This window comes from Cannabis sativa, chromosome 3 (assembly GCF_029168945.1).
Source record: "Cannabis sativa cultivar Pink pepper isolate KNU-18-1 chromosome 3, ASM2916894v1, whole genome shotgun sequence".
NCBI lineage: Eukaryota > Viridiplantae > Streptophyta > Magnoliopsida > Rosales > Cannabaceae > Cannabis > Cannabis sativa.
This window is the reverse complement of record NC_083603.1, coordinates 28,394,822-28,412,820: the sequence shown is the minus strand read 5'-3', so window position 1 is coordinate 28,412,820 and position 17,999 is coordinate 28,394,822. Positions and strand designations below refer to the sequence as shown.

The 17,999-nt window shown below is 35.8% G+C and overlaps 2 protein-coding genes across 2 annotated transcripts; one reads left to right on the top strand and one right to left on the bottom strand.

Moving 5' to 3' along the window:
• Positions 1-812: 812 nt before the first annotated feature.
• LOC115709468 (L-ascorbate peroxidase 2, cytosolic) lies at positions 813-4,855 on the top strand. Its single transcript, XM_030637583.2, has 9 exons — positions 813-1,302; positions 1,384-1,558; positions 1,672-1,737; positions 1,863-1,911; positions 2,018-2,100; positions 2,184-2,263; positions 2,360-2,462; positions 2,554-2,612; positions 2,732-4,855. Exons 1-9 carry the CDS (start codon positions 1,184-1,186, stop codon positions 2,745-2,747), a joined length of 750 nt encoding a protein of 249 aa, XP_030493443.2. The 5' UTR covers positions 813-1,183; the 3' UTR covers positions 2,748-4,855.
• LOC115709467 (uncharacterized) lies at positions 3,672-4,817 on the bottom strand. The gene has a single exon (XM_030637581.2). It carries the CDS (start codon positions 4,815-4,817, stop codon positions 3,891-3,893), a length of 927 nt encoding a protein of 308 aa, XP_030493441.2. The 3' UTR covers positions 3,672-3,890.
• Positions 4,856-17,999: the final 13,144 nt, after the last annotated feature.

Below are 17,999 nucleotides of genomic sequence, written 5' to 3'. Positions count from 1 at the left end.
TGCTGGGTTTTGCTTATCCAATTCTGATTTTGTCTTAATCGTTCATCTAGTTTTTAATGGTAAATAAGAGCTATGAACTTAGACAAGTCAAATTCACAACTTCCTATTTTCACTTTTTTAGTTAAGTGAACTAGATGCAAATTGAGTAGTTTTGAGTCTCTCGATTTCGCGAAACAACAACATCTTCGAGAACTGATGAACAACTTCACTAGAAGAAAGAAATTGACTAACTGATGTCAGAATATCAGTTAGGCATCAAAAAATACATCCCTAGCATGTTTTCTCACTCACCCAGCGTCCTTATTGACGTCATATGTCAACCTCGGCGCTAGGCTGTCAACCTGGGTGTTAGTATCAGAGCAACCTTCAGTAAAATAGTCATGACTCACTTAATATTAATCCAATCGATGTGATTCGACTTGCATTTTGAAGCTATTTGAATACTCTATTAAATAGTATATCACACCCAAATTGTAATTCTAAAGATATCCGGTCCAAATTTCGTTCTCAAGAGAGTTACGAATTTTAACTACAACTTATCCAAAAAAAAAGTCTCGTGAACGTGATTAGAGCTCCAAAACTTGACGACCGACTTCCAAAATTAATTTCACCATTAGATCCCCTAAACTTTAAATAATATAAAAAATTGTTAATCAATCACAATGCTCCATTAATATCGTGTTAGACATTTTAAAATGCCTAATATCAAAGTATCATTCTAGAAAATTCATGTATTGTCCACCCAAGAGAAAAGAAAGAAAAAAGTGGAATTAGAGTTATCAAATCAATAATTTGATTGATCTTCCAAGCAAAAAAGAAAAAAAAAAAATCAATTGAACAATTGAACAATAAGCGGGTTTTCCAGAAGCCACATCTCTTCTACAACCATCACATGATTGGATTACATTTCCACGTCACTACTTTTTCCCGCTTTTATTTCATTTTTATATTTTTGGGTTTGGGGTATCATAATCTCTGTACGTTACCAATCGATATCAAAGTCTGCTTCTTCTGGCCATTAACATTATCATTGAACGTACGGGATCGAACTAGAACCTTCTTTTCCCTTTCCCTTATATATACGTGATTTGACTCCATTTCCAAACTCGCTCTGATTGTGGTAAAAGCTGATCGTTAGCTAATTTAATTTGTTAGAGAAAAAAAACCGGAAGAAATCGAGGAAATGGGGAAATCATATCCGAAAGTAAGCGAGGAATACCAAAAGGCAGTAGAGAAATGCAAGAAGAAGCTTCGAGGTTTAATCGCTGAGAAGAAATGTGCTCCTATCATTCTTCGACTCGCGTAAGAATCTTTTCTAGCTCTTCTATATTTTTAAAATTAGTATGTCGTGTTTTATGGCTAATTGGTTCTTTGGTTATGTAGATGGCACTCGGCTGGAACTTTCGACGTGAAGACGAAGACTGGAGGACCATTTGGGACGATAAGGCACCCTGCTGAGCTAGCTCATGAGGCCAACAATGGCCTTGATATTGCTATCAAGCTATTGGAACCCATTAAGGAAAAGTTTCCTATTCTTTCATATGCAGATTTTTATCAGGTCTTTTCCTAGCAATCCGAAATTTCAAAATTTTAATTTTTTTTCAAATCTATTATGATTGTTATTGATTGCATGTGTGTGTGTGTGTGTGTGTGAATATTTGTTCAATTAAGTTGGCTGGAGTTGTTGCTGTTGAAGTTACTGGAGGACCTGAGATACCTTTCCACCCAGGAAGACCGGTACTAAAAATCCAGTTCTATTTCATAACACTAATAAATGTGATCATAGTGTTTATGTATAAAGATCTTTCTGCGTTGAATTTTTGTGCCAAGCAAGTTTTTGATGGGCTTATGTTCTGTCTCAGGATAAGCAAGAACCGTCCCCAGAAGGTCGCTTGCCGAATGCCACCAAAGGTTAGTGTTGCTTTGTGTTGTTTAAATTAAGTCAGAGCAAGATCAGTTTGGATCATCTATATGATTAGCAAAACAATGGGAATCTTAATATGTTACTAAATTGCAGGTTCTGATCACTTGAGGGATGTATTTGGCCACATGGGTCTTAGTGATCAGGATATTGTTGCCTTATCTGGAGGTCACACCTTGGTTAGTCACATAAAGATATGAGCTATTTTTCTTCTCATTACACAAATGTATTAGTTTATGACTTGAATCCTTTTTCTGTGCAGGGTAGGTGCCACAAAGAACGCTCTGGATTTGAAGGACCCTGGACAAACAACCCTCTAATTTTCGATAACTCTTATTTCAAGTACGATATTTTGATATAAATTTATATATATATTTATATGTGACAGTATTTCTTTTGTGTCAACATACGTAGTTCACTAATAGATTCCTGAAACAGAGAGCTTCTTAGTGGAGAGAAAGAAAGCCTTATTCAGCTTCCATCAGATAAGGCTCTCTTGGAGGATCCCGTATTTCGTCCTCTTGTAGAAAAATATGCTCAGGTGTGTATAATATGTAATTGGCTAGTTTTTTTTTTCTCCTGTTGCAACATGACCAAGAGGTTCTTATACTTTGGATATTTGTAATATATAGGATGAGGATGCATTCTTTTCTGATTACGCTGAGGCTCATTTGAAGTTATCAGAGCTTGGGTAAGTAAGAATTGAATGACCTCTGGCTTGCCATTAGATTTTTTTGTTTCGTTGTTTTTAATCTCTTGCATGATTGAAGTTATTCATCTGGATATCGCTTTATTATTACTTTTGTGCAGATTTGCTGATGCCTGAAGCTCAGTAGTAAGAGCATAGGAATGCAGCAGTGCTACCTGGAGTAGTGCTGAGTGGCGTACGTTCCTTTCAGTAGAATGCTAATGTAGCTAATAATATATCAGAATATGTATGGCAATCTGGTTTGTCTTTCTATCTGGTTCCCTTCACTGGAAAGGGAGTTGTAATAAACAGTTTTAAGATAAAGTTTTGTAAAATCTATTGTGCACCTTTTCTTATCTTTAATTAACTAAAATATACTCAATTCAATCTTATGTTCCTAACTCAAAAAGCACCTCTCAACAAGTAGTAATTGAGTTGAGACTTACGGATGCCATAAAACGCCTTTCTCCTTCTTTGTGGTCATGAATAAACCCAGGCAAAATATTTTCGACAAGAATTGAAAATAAATAACAATGTAGCATGTACCAATACTGCAATGCTAATTCTTGATGTACATGTACATGGAGCGTAGACAATTCATACATTTGTTTTTCTAATAGTGAACACCTGTAAAAGGCTCGAACTGGTATGAGTAAGAGTATTTACAACAACATTAAAATTAAAAATAAAAATCAATATGAGGATTAAAGTACCTTCCCAACAAATTTGATTTATGAAATCTGCTGTCATAAGAAGAAAACGCAGATAAGAACTCAATCAAAACGTATGATTGCTTCGGTTTCTAAGAGTAGCAAGCATTCAAATATTCACGATACTCATAAACTCAAGGTCCCAACTCCCCAAGCACTCAATGCATTGGTGTCTTTTGTGTTTTAGTGACAGAAAGTTTTACCTCATAGGTGATGAAGTTCAAGATACTGGAAATTTTATCCAGGCATTCAACTAATCTATTGTTTCTAATGATTAGATTGCAACCCATTTGAACTTCATAGTTCAAACATGTTATACTCGAAATGGATGACTCAAACCTCAAAACTGAAATGGCACAATATAATCATAACAGTGACGCATCAAATTATTAAATACATGAACAAACAACAGCTACAACATTTTTTTTGATAACAAGCTACAACATTGAACTATCGCACAAGTCAATTTTTTTTCCCTCATGGAATAGGATAAATTTATCTCAAAGAACTAGAGATAAATTATGTTATCACTGACCAAACTTGTTCCGGAATTGGCTTTTCTAAGAGAGATTCAAGATAAACGAGGTCGTCCCCTTCCCCTCTTCTTCGGAACCTGGTCCACTTGTGCCGCGGCAGTCCTCCCTGTCTGCGGCTGCGATGGCGGTGGAGGTGGCGGCCCCGATGCCTGGAACATGGGCGGCATCCAATTGGGAAATGCAGCTGGCTCCTTCACTCCACCATTCTCCGAATTACCCTTGGCAGCGACGAAGCCAAGTGGGAAAAAAGCTAAGCAACAATAGTACGCTTCCTGACCGGGGACCATCGGCGGTAGGGGATCGACCAGCGGAGCGGCGTGAAACGCTCTCTGGCATTTCTGGCACTTCAAACAACAATCCTCATAAACCCTAGGGTACTCATACAAAGCGTAGCAGTATGGACACAATGTCCAGAAGCTCCGAAGCCTCAGTAGACTCTGGTGCCGCAAAGAAGGCTCCGTCGAGCTCCCGGCGGCGGCGGAGACGGGTGTGAACGGTGTCGAGTTGGTCCTCCGAACGGGCAATTTGCTCTGCTGCGAAGAGCAGAAAAGGCTTAGGTCATTATCGTATAGGGTTTTCTTGGCGGGATCAGACAAGACGGCCCAGGCTTGGGCGACGAGTTTGAAGGAGTGATCGGCGAAAGAGTAGCTGTTTTTGTCAGGATGGAGGAGGAGGGCAAGGCGTCGATACTGCTTCTTGATGAGATCGTGGTCGTCAGATCGGGAATCGAGCTGGAGAATGGCGTACCAATCGTGTTTGGTGTTGTTGATGATGCGCTTCTGGGAGGCGAGGAGGACGTCGACGATGGCCAAGATCTGATCGGAGCCGTCGAGGAGTGGCTCGGTTTCTTGGGCCAAAACAGCGAACTCTCTGGAGCCGTTCAGATCTCGGTTCTGCAAAAGTTTTTCCGATATTCCAAGCAATCTTTCCGCCTCCGCTCGATTTCTACTTGCTTCTTCCATTCTTGTTTTTCTCTTTCTGCTACACCAAATTTACTATCAAAGCAATCTTTACACCATTTTCATTTTAATCTTTTTAAATTTTTCAAAAAAAGTAAAAAATCTCATTTTTTTTTTAATTTTTTTATTGGAGGGGAGAGATTCTAAGTTGTGAAATCACATAGGTTAAATTTTAGAGAAGGGTTGTTGAGCTGAATATTTTTTTTGACAAAATATGATATACTATTAAAGAGAAATAGATGTTATTTTAGAAATTTATGTTAATGTTATATTTTTTTTATTATTAATAAAAAAAAATAAAATAAATAAAGATACAATTAATAATTAAAATAAGTAATATATTTATAATAATATTTTTAAAGAGTATTATACCATTGAAGTATTTTATTGAAGTATTTAAAAGTAAGAATGTCACAAATGACACGTGGAAAAAAGATAAATAAAATATTATATTTTTAAATAATTTGGAGGGTTTTAGCCCTTGTTATTCCTATTTCTGCACAGGGTGATACGTGGGGATCATTTCAATACTTAGACTAGCTATACTTGTTTGGTATTCTGTCAAGAGGGATTCGAGCTCAAATTAGTCAAGTCTACGCCTTCAACAAGAAGTATCTGAATATGTTTTGTACCTCGTAATCTCCCGAGCAAAACATGTATGTTCAGTGAAGTGTAATCCTCCACAGAAAAGGACACGACAAATACAGATTCTCTAAGATATTTTCCTTAAATATCTCTACAGTTGTAGCATAATTAAATCCTTATATTTGTGGGATCAATTTCATAACATCGAGAGATTTTAGAGATGTAACATTTAACCTATAAATAGTGAAGTCATTTTATTGTTTAGGGATTCGATTTTGAACTTTCTAAAGAGTCATTACATTGCTAAAATCAATGTAAGTTTTCTCGAGATTATTAAGAAACTCACTTAGCCGGACGTTATGATCTTAATAAGTCTTTAAGTAATACAACAAAAAAGGGAGTAGGTTATTACTACTATCACAGGGCCAAACCTCTATAAATTCTTGTGTTCTTATTGCTCATTATTATTATTTTATTGGTAATCAGTCATTCAATTTCATTACTTTAAAAACTCAGTGTCGTTGTCTAAAAGTAAGGTCAATATTTTGGTGCTTTCATTGAGAGCAAAAGGATACGATTTCATTAAAATCTGATTCTCTTCAATTCGGCAAAAGATGGTCTTAACAAGAAGGTCTCAATCCACTGAATCAACTGATCTGATGGTGACAGATCCCAATGTTCAAGTCCCACCGGTCAAAGGGATCCAATGGTGATGGATCCTAACCTAAGCACTCAACTAACTCCACGAGTTCCCCCACCAACAAGACTTAGAGTGACGACCCCTCTGGCTGGGTTTACTCCTGGCACGCAAGAAACTAGAAACACCAGCCATATATATACTAGAGAAAATGGACCAAATACTAGGAAGCCATCCGTGGGAGAACCCCAAGTCAATTTAGGGGAAAACACTGATCTGTAGACTTTGAGGAAGCTGTGAGACAGGTCCAGACTCATACTAATGTCCTTCACCACAATTAGGAAGAAACAAGCTCTGTGATGAACCTGTTGGAATATATTTTATCAGGATCAAGATTTATTAATAAGTATGTTTTTAACATCCTAAACATGAACTTCTAAAACGATATAAAATAAACACATAAAAGGTATGAGAAACCTTACAGTGGTTGCAGCGGAATTAAATGACTCCTTCCGCTCAGATCTCTAACCCTTGTATCCTTTCTGTAGCAGAGTATCACCAACATCTGAGCCCGAAACTCCTTCCTTTGTGTTTGGATTCTTCACAGTCTTAGACACTATGATTGAGGACTTACTTGATATGTGTGGGCATGCACTTAATCACTAAGGCTTGAAATTGTTTGTGAAGAGAGGATATAGTATTTCGAAAAATAGAAGAAGAAGAAGGAAGAGGTCTCATCAACCTAGAGAGAAAACTAGGTTTTTAGCTTAAGAGGCCTTAGTTGGAGAATGAGACCATAGCCTTCCTTTTATACTATTTTCCACTAGGGTTAGGGTTGAATTATTTGGAATAAAAAATTAATAAAAATAGAGTGAAAAACCCATCTAGTGGCCGGCCACATAGTGGGCCCTACACTAGTTTGGATTTTGTCATTTTTCTCAACTATTTTATCTATTTTTCACAAATACCACTTTTTGCACTTTCAACCCTATAAATGCCAAAACTATTTATTTAACAAATAAAACAATTATCAAATAAAATTGTCATTTATAATATTTATTAATTAGACTCCATAAAGTCTCTTAATTAACAAATAAACCCCAAAATACTATTTCTTCACAATCAAGCCACATCTTAGTGAAAAATCCATACACTAGACATAGTCTAATTTTAGAATTATAATTGATTAACTAAAATCAATTAACTGAGTCTTACAAGCAGTTTGTCTCAACTAGTATGCGGACCATGAGTGTAATACCCTAGGTTTATGAAATGGATTAGCAAAATCCTAATTAGATAATTGTGTATTATTGAGAAATTATATTATTATATAATTTAATATATGTGAATTTACATGATTTATTTCATGTTAAGACCTCGTTGGTGAGCCAGGGGCATTTTAGTAATTTTGACCAGAGAAGGGTAAAATAATGGAATTAATTTATTAACGTGCTTATGGGAATATATTATTATATAGTATGCCTGTGTTGTATTTTTCATGTGTATTTTGACAGGTTGGCTCGCTATAGTCACAACCGGGTATTTCGAAATGCAATTTTAATTGCATTATTGGCACTTTAATTATTGGTGAATAATCTAAAAATTAATTGGGTTTAAAATTGTGTGTGAATGACATATTTACCCTTGTTTGAAGGTGTTATCCCAATTTTTGCACTCTGACGTGGCATCGCATAATGGTGACACGTGGAATCCACTTGGAGTATCAACCCGGAGGGAACAGTCCGAGCAGGATGCCTCGCTGACATGCCCAGAGCAAAGCAATCATCAATCCGTGCAAGGCAACCAACACTTAGCGAATCCAGCTTTCGCATTGTGAGTCTTCAGCGAAATCCCTATAACTTGGGGATCAGATTGCAGGGATATGGCATACACATGATCCCACGATCAGTGTATTCTGCCTCAATCCCACGATCTTTGTACTCAGCATTAATCCCACGATCTTTTGGCTTATATCCATTGCAACGAAGAGGGGAAAGACTTCCTCTCCAAGCTTATAGCCCTATAAACAGTGATGCATGTTCTTTGGGCAAAAGGTCACAAACAGTTTAGTCGAGACTATACCCTAAAGAAATCATCTAAGAATACATATTCAGAGATACTGTTGTAAGAGCTATAAGAAAAGGAACCTTTCTCCTTGTTCTTAAGTTAATACAAATAACGAGGATTAGGCTATTACCGAACTGCTCGGGGCTGAACCTCTATAAAATTCTCGTGTCTTTATATTGCTTTATTATATATCGATTGCTATAAATCACTTATCGCTTACTAAATCAGACTCGTTGTCGTTGGCTAAAAGCGAGGTCAACATTTTGGTGCTTTCATTGAGAGAAGAATCAAGAATTGTTATTTATCCAAAATCTAACGATGGTCCATACTCGCAGGCTCGATCGATCCAAAGAATTCATTGCAGGGTGGATCCCGCATTGCGTGTAACCCGTAAAACACAAGGGTTAATCCCGGGATGTACCGCAAACTTGGGGAATGGTGTAACAACTCCTATAGATTAAATCGCGCCTGGTGTGCAAGAGACTTGGAATAACAGTTCCGCACCCAACCAGGGCATTCATAACACAACTGTTCCGCCTGGAACCAACACCCAAACGACCATCGGAGATGCTACCGAGTTACAAAATCTCTGTGACGCTCTTGGACTCATGCAGGGTCACAACAATACCCTACATCATGATTAGGACGAACTCTGCACCGCGGTGAATCTCGCGTTCGAAGAACAAAGGCGTATGTTTACCAAGTGGAGAGATAGAGAGATGGAGGCGTTAAGGGCTCACCATGCAGAGATTGAAAATCGTAGTCGGCAAGCTACTGTGCTGATACGAAAAGCCTACCAAACTGTAGGTCAGCAACCACCGAATGTCATTCCCCTCGGTGAGACGAACGAAGATCCAGCGATGAATACTTTCCAGACTACAAACGGCCAGCCGCCCAATCCCTGGTCACGAGTTCCACTCGTTGGCCTAGCGGTAGGCGGGCAGACCTTGTCTAGTAATTCATCAGGAGAAGTCATACCAGATGGTTCTAACCCGATCCATGGTGCCATTCCACTTGTCAACCAAGCAAATCAATCGGTGAGGCAGCCAGGCGCTTCTGTATTCGAAAGGTTGGGGGCGACCCATGACCTAAGGAATGATCTGAACAGAAGGAGGGGAGTAGACGATCAGAATGTTACGACGATCGTGCATCCCGGAGCTCGTGCTCAAATCCTCGCTCAGAAAGATGCTGACGTAATTCAAATTGACTAGAATGTTGAGCAGGTTAGCCCAGCCGTGCAGGTACAGCTAGACGAACTGAAAAATATGTGTCACGACATGGCTGGACAAAGAAACAATGATCTTGAGCTGGACCGAGCACGCGGAACTCCTTTCTCACCCGAGATCAATCTCCTGGCGCTGCCCCACAAGTTCAAAATGCCAACATGGAAAATGTACACAGGGACAGAAGATCCCCTTTCCCATCTCAAGTACTTCGAAATGCAAATGGATTTGCAAGGGGTACGAGGAGATGTATGTTGCAGAATTTTTCCTGCTACCCTATCGGAAGCCGCTCAACAATGGTATTTCAAGTTGGCTCCTAGAAAGTCTAGTTCATGGAAAACCTTCTCTTTAGAATTCCATGCACAATTCTCCTCCTCACGCCAACTTCCATTGCATCTGGGAGACTTGGTCGAAGTTAAGCAACGACCAGGCGAGCCTCTCCGGGCATACATCAGCAGATTCATGACGGAGGCAACCAAAGTTTCACGGGTAACTGAAGTGTTGGAAATATTTACCAGGATCTAGATTTACTAACAAGTATGTTTCATTAACATCCTAATATGAATTTTTAAAACAATGAAATAAACACATATAAAGTTAGAAAACCTTACATTGGGTGCAGCAATATAATGATGTTAGGTTTTATGCCCTAAATAAAACTCCATTTCAATGTAATCTATTTTATTCAACATCAATAAAGAAACAGAAGTATTTTTCATTCATTTGTGTATGTTTTGGTTCACTTTATCAATTGCTTGTCTAATTGATTTATAAATTCATCTTAAACCCTTTTCACATACTTGATCATGTTTATTGTGCTGTCATCACATTGGAAAGTAAACATGACTATGTGAATAAAGTTTCCTAGATTTATCAGACACTGGGTTTTACTGATATGATAATCTACAACAAGAGTTTACTTGTATTTGGAGAAATACTATGTTCTTTCCAGAACATTGGTTAAAGTAAAGCTCAGGTTGGATGCATGGAGTATGCATCGGAACTTTGAATTAGATTTAATTAAAGTTACCGTAAAATCTATTCAAGTCAATATCGCCAAGTTGATCCTAGATCAAATGATCTTAATCCTGTTATGATTAGGCTCAATCTTGAAAGGCTATTCGTGTTCTTTGATTTGTTAGTTAAGCCTACTTTTAGGTCAGGGTGATACGTACATTTTGGGAACACGGTAGTGCAATTGAGTGGGAGCGCTAGCATAAACATGGAATCTATAGCTTCTATCTGGCAAATAGTAAGCAAAGGATGATTTCCTTCGAGCTTGGCCAAACGAAAATAAATGGTGGAGATCTCATTTCACATAAGCTGAAATATCATTATACGGGGTCAAGTGTTTTAAGGATAAAATACATGGTAGGGTGTTACGGTAATTTAATCCCTTTACTATGTAGATCATTCATATAGAGGATCATTGATCAAATTAGGATTATAACAATGGATAACTAATGATGTGTCTATATGGTGGAACATATAGAGCATTCTATATACTGAGAGTGCAATTCTAAGTTCTATGCGTGGATTCAACGAAGAATTAATAAGTTAGTGAATTTTAGTGCTAAATTCTTGATCTACTTATTGGAAGCTCAGTTATATAGACCCATGGTCCCCCCACTAGTTGAGATAATATTGCTTGTAAGACTCATGTAATTGGTTTTGACTAATCAATTATAATTCACAAATTAGACTATGTCTATTTGTGAAATTTTCACTAAGTAAGGGCGAAATTGTAAAGAAAGAGTTAACAGGGGCATATTTGTTAATTATGATACTTTGTATGGTGCAATTAATAAATATGATAAATGACAATATTATTTAATAATTATTTATAGTTATTAAATAGTTAGAATTGACATTTAAATGATTGAATTAGGAAATTGGCATTTTTGAGAAAAACAGATACAAAAGTGGTAAAATTGCAAAATTGCAAAAATCAAGGCCCAGTCCACCTAGCCTAGGGCAGGCCACTTGTGTTATCTTTTTTAAATGATTTTTTCATTATTTTAATGCCATATAATTCAAATCAAGCCCTAGAGGAATGCTATAAATAGATAGTGAAGGCTTCAGGAAAATTACACTTTCTCGAATCGAAAACTCGAGCCTCCACTCTCTTCTCTAGCCGCCACTCTCTCTCTCTTTTCTTCCTCAAAATTTCGAACCTCTCTTAGTGATTAGAGTAGTGCCCACACACATCAAGCAATACCTCAATCATAGTGAGGAAGATTGTGAAGAAAGATCAACAACAAAGGAGATACAGCATCAAGGATTCAGAGAAGAAGATCCAGGTTCAGATCTTGATAATACTCTGCTACAGAAAGGAATCAAGGGTTAGAGATCTGAACGGAAGGAGTCATTATAATTCCGCTGCACCCAATGTAAGGTTTCTTAAACTTTATATGTGTTTAATTTATCGTTTTAGAAAGTTCATATTTAGGATGTTAATAAACATACTTGTGAGTAGATCTAAGATCCTGGTAAAATAATATCCAACAACTGGCCTCAGAGCCATGGTAATTGATTTACTTACATGAAATTTGGACTTTAAAACGATTGTTTGTATGTTCTTTGGATGGTATCATGTTGTATTGAGTGTTATTTGATGAATGATTGATGTTTGTTAAATTTTCGTGATAAATAATTGTGATTTCGACTCTGTAATTATTTTTATTGGATAGTATGGAAAAAATTAAGCAAGTTAGCCTTTTACAGAACTCAATTTGGATTTTATTTGAATTAGTTATGATTTTTTGAAGATTTGACAAAATCGGCCTTGATATTTTCTGCGATCGCAGAACTGTCCGTACAGTTTCGGTTTTTTCCCTTTTTCTTCAATTTTTCATACCTTTTCATGGAATTAACTTCCAAATTTTTGTATGGTTTTGTATATATACTAATACTATTCCTAATTCAATTCTAATTATCATTTTGAATTAATTTTATTTTTTTAAATTAATTCAAGATATTAGTGTAATTTGAATTCGAATAGAATTAGTATTTATCTTTTTGCTTAAAAACCTATCTTATTTTTAAATTTGATTATATTTTTTTTTAAATTTAAGGTCAGATTTTTTAGATATTTATAATATCTTTTGAGATATTTATAATATCTTTTTAAGATATTTATAATATCTTTTAAGATATTTTTTTTAAAAAATATCTTTTAAAATATTTATAAAATCTTTTAAGATATTTTAAAATATCTTATCTTTTAAGATATTTAAAAATATCTTATCTTTTAAGATTTTTTTTTTTAAATCTTTTTAGATATTTTGACCTTATTTAAAATAAGATATTTATAATCATGTAATTTTAAATAGATATAAGATAAAAAGTAGGTTTAATTTTTTAATTTTTTTTTTTAAATTTTCGAAATTTATTTTTTAATTCCGAAATTATTTTTTTTTCGAATATTAAATTTTTATTTAATTATTTATTTATTCGACATTTATTATAAAAAAAAAAAAATTAAATAAATCCTACTTCCAACTATCCAGCTAACCCTGTTGCAGGAGTATGTGTTTTAACTTATGTGTAAGTTTTCAAAACCTATTATTACTTGATTGCAAATAGCCATGGTTACCTTTTGCCAGATCTAATGATCTGATGGCTCCCTTGGTCAAGATAATAATTTGTAACAGGTATAATTTACAATCTTCTTTCATCTGTGTATGACCTAGCAACATGATAGGACCCATCCAAAGTGTGCCTGTGTGAGCCTATGTGTTTAATTTTATTATAGATGCATATAGGTTAATGTTGCTAAAATAAATTATCATAATTATTGATAGGATTTATTTAGGCCCATTTAGTTTTTGGGCCTATTCAATTAATAACAGTTGTTCTTATTAAGGTTAAATTCCTCTCTTTTGGGCCTTGTGTGAGAGTTGGGAGCCATAGAAGTGGGTACGACATACCGAACTCCAAAGACCCCCTCACACAAACTACCCCAATTGTGAAGACCCATTTGCCTGATTTGAATGACTGTACTAGGGTTAATTACACTAGTTTAACCTAATTAAAATTGAATTAGCAACATAATTAATTTCATTTATTTTGAAATTAATTTAGAAAATCATAGTTTAAAGAATTTAATATTCTAAGCTAAACTATATGTATTTTCTTGTATTTAATTAAATATAGAATTATAACCATCTAGATTCTTTCTGGAACTTATTTTAAATTTTTCATTAAATATTCCTATTTAAGTTGATATTTAGTTATACATAACTAACCAACTTAAATCTGAATATCTTTTGAATTCAAAATTTTAAATTAAGTTGAGGAATTTTAGGAATTGGTTATTAAGATTCTTTAGATATTTTTTAAGTTGATATTTTTCAAATATTAACTTAAAATGGAATATCTTAGATATTTTTAGGTTAATATCTTTTTTTGAATATTTAACTTAAAATATCTACAAAATTAAGTGGTTACAACTTAATTTTGAATTTAATTAAATCTGATTTGAAAGATATTTAAGTTGATTTTTTAGATTCTTTCTAAAACAACTTAAACAAGATATTTTCAAATTTGTTCCATTTAAAATTCAAATTTTTGAATTTAATTAATAATTGAAAATTAATTAAAGTTGATTTTTTATTTAAATCAATTTTGATTTTTAAATTTTCATTATTATATTATGGAACTTATTCGATATTTATTTGAATTTATTTTTCAAATTTAAATAATAATTGAAAATTAATTAAAGTTGATTTTAATTAAACCAACTTTAATTTGTAATTTTTCATTATTATAATATCGAATATTATGATTATACAAAATACATATATATATTTTTTTTAAATAATGAGCTTTTAATCAAAAGATATTCGATCTCCATTGTTGGTCTTACAATAGTTAAACTTATTCAATATAACCTCGAGACGCTAGACTTCGTCCCCCTATGGATGGTTATTCGTTGAACACTTTTAACACCGTAAGATTTCATTTGATAAGTGTTTTGTGAGTTTTCGTCTCTATTTAGACTCTCCCCTACGGTGACTACTTAGAGATAAACTCATAGAACATGAAACAATGGTGGAAGCTCATAAAATGAGAATAAACTTGACTCTCGCCTACCGGGACAACGTTGGATTCTCATTTTGATCGAATAAAAGGTTGCTAAAATGTTTAATTTTAGATGAGCTGACAACTCTATTCAACTAATGTTATCTTTGACTCTCGCCTACCGGGACACTGTATTTCATTATGTTGGAAACCTTGGAAAATAAACTATGTTAGATTTAGTATTTCTATAACATATGTCATGACTGTTATTTTCTGAACTTGTGTATGAATTTTGAACCAAAATCTTACTTCTGTTTTATTGATGTGTTGTAGTGTCTATAATCCCCTTCTCATTCCACTCCTAGTTAATATCTTAGCAATTGAACTTGAAGTTATAAACTCCTTGTCAGAGTAATACTTCACATATGCTCATGATGGACTTTAAATTCCGTAAAGCAGTAAGCTGGGAATTGTTCACTCTGAAGAGCAAATAGTTCATAACTCCATAAATCCTACTACTTCAAGCTTAGTTGAGAAGATAAGAGAAAGTGATTCCACTTCCTCAAGTTATACTTCACAACAAAATAAACTAGCAAGAACAACAATTAACAAACGAATAAGCAGTAATGCTTTAGTCTTCGAATCATGTGTGTTAGAGAATGATAAATCCATTTGGATTCTTGATTCTGGGTCTACAAACCATGTAAGTTGTTCATTGCAATTGCTTGAGAATTGGAATTATTTGAAATCCGGAGAGTTGAAACTTAAAGTTGGTAATGGCGAAATGGTTTCGGTTAGAGCTAGAGGAAAAGCCAAACTCAAGTTTCAAAACGTAATTTTGGAATTAGACAATGTCTTATACATTCCAAATTTCGGTAGAAACTTAGTTTCGTTTCATGCTTACAATTGCAACAATACAAATTAGATTTTTCGGATTACGGTTCTACCATTTCTCGAAATGACATTCAGCATTTGTGTTGCATCCATGGAACGGGGGCTTTATGTTCTTAGACCGTAAACACCATTTGCCCTACATAACGAACTTTTTAAAGTAGCTAAACCTAGAAACCACAAAAAGCAAAAGATCGATGATGATAATGAAACATATCTATGGCATTTACGTTTAGGTCATATAGGCTTTGATAGACTCAATAGGCTAACCAAAGACGGTCCATTGAAAAATGTCGTCTTAGGTGAATTGCCGGTTGCGAGTCCCGCCCGGAAGGAAAAATGACTAAACGTTCTTTCTCTCGCAAAGGGAGAGCGTGCCAAAATCCCTCTGTGGTTAGTGCATTCCGATGTCCGCGGACCTTTGAATGTCAAAGCCCGAGGTGGTTATGAGTACTTCGTCACTTTCATTGACGATTACTCTAGATATGGACATATTTACCTTATGCATAAGAAATCGAAACATTTGCAAAGTTTCAAGAATTTCATGCTTTGGCCCAAAACCAATTAGGTAAATCATTAAAGATCTTGCGAATCGATAGGGGTGGAGAATATATGGATATGCGCTTCAAAGATCATTTAATTGAACTTGGAATTGAATCTCAATTAACCGCCCCTAGCACTCCACAAAGAAATGGAGTTGCGTAAAGACGGAATCGCACGCTTTTGGAAATGGTTAGGTCTATGCTTAGTTTTTCAACTCTACCTACGTCCTTCCTGGGATATGCAATTCGTATGGCAACCGACATTTTAAATGTTGTTCCATCTAAATCAATCCCCAAGACACCTTTAGAACTTTGGAATGGTCGTACACCTAGTTTACGCCATTACGTAACTGGGGTGCCTCGCTCATGTCTTAAGAAAGAAAGACGGCAAACTTGAGTCACGTACTGAAGTTTGCATGTTTGTCAGTAATTCTAAAGAGACTAGGGGTGGACTATTTTATAGTCGCAAGGATGATAAAGTGTTTGTTTCTACAAATGCCACTTTCCTTGAAGATGACTATATTAAGAATTTCAAATCACAAAGTAAAGTAGTGTTGGAGGAAATGCTTTCAGATATAAGTCCTTCCAATGTTCCGTTCTCTTCCACACGTGAAGAGGACAATCCCACTCCCTCAGTTGTACAAACTGAGCAATCTACTACTAAAGTTTCTGTTCAGAAGACAACCGTACCTCGTCGTAGTGGGAGGGTTTCAACAAAACCTGCTCGTTATGGCTTGGATGGTGAAATCAATATGGTCGTAGGTGACGGTATTGATGACGATCCATTAACCTATAAACAGGCAATGGCTAGTCCGCAACGGAAACGATGGTCAGCCGGAATGGATTCAGAAATGGATTCCATGAAAAAGAACAAAGTCTGGGAATATGTAGACGCACCTGACGACTATCATCCGATAGGATGCAAGTGGGTTTACAAGAAGAAAAGAGGAGCTGGAGGCGAAGTCGAAACTTTCAAAGCTAGACTTGTAGCCAAGGGTTATACCCAAAGAGAAGGCGTGGACTATGAGGAAACTTTTAGTCCTGTTGCCATGCTCAAATCCATCCGAATTCTTCTCTCCATAGCTGCTGCTTTCGATTATGAAATCTGGCAAATGGATGTCAAGACTGCCTTCCTTAATGGGGTACTTGAAGAAACCATCTATATGGAGCAACCAGAAGGTTATGTTCTTCCTGGGCAGGAAAAGAAAGTTTGCAAGTTAAACAGGTCTATCTATGGACTTAAGCAAGCTTCTCGCTCATGGAACAAGAGGTTTGATGAAATCATCAAGACCTACGGCTTTCTTCAGAATGAAGATGAACCTTGTGTTTACCAACTCAAGGAAGACCAAATAGTAGTATTCCTGGTCCTTTATGTTGATGACATTTTGATCATTGGAAACAATGTCAAGAAAATGACTCACATTAAGGAATGGCTCAACACTCAATTCGATATGAAAGATTTGGGTGAAGCAGCCTATGTTCTTGGTATTCAAATTATAAGAAACCGGAAGAACAGATCTCTTGCTCTCTCTCAAACAACCTACATAGACAAAGTCTTAAAGAGATTCTCCATGAACAACACCAATGGGGCAAACATGCCTTCTAGATATGGTATTTGTCTATCTAAGGCACAGTCACCGACTAATCCTCAAGAGATAGAGGACATGGCGAGAATTCCCTATGCCTCTGCAGTTGGAAGTCTAATGTATGCAATGTTATGCACTAGACCTGACATCTGTTATGCTGTTGGAATCGTGAGCAGGTATCAGTCTAATCCAGACAAGAACATTGGAATGCGATTAAGTATATTCCGAAATACTTAAAGAGTACAAGGAATCTTGTGTTAGTCTACAAGGGTGGTGCTTTAAATCCCATAGGCTACACCGATTCGCATTTCCAGCAAGTCTTGAAGATGTGAAATCAACATCCGGGATGGTGTTTACTCTTGGGGGTGGAGCAGTGGTTTGGAGAAGTGCTAAACAAACCGCAATATCGGACTCAACTATGGAAGCCGAATACATAGCAAGAAATTAAGCCGCAAAAGAACTTGTCCGGCTAAGAAAGTTCTTCAAAGAAAGATAGGAGTTGTTCCTGGAATGGAAAAGCCTCTGGTACTACTCTGTGATAACAATGGAGCAATAGCAAACAGTAAAGAACCTCGAAGCCACAAGAGAAGCAAACACATTGAAAGGAAGTATCACATTATCAGAGAATACGT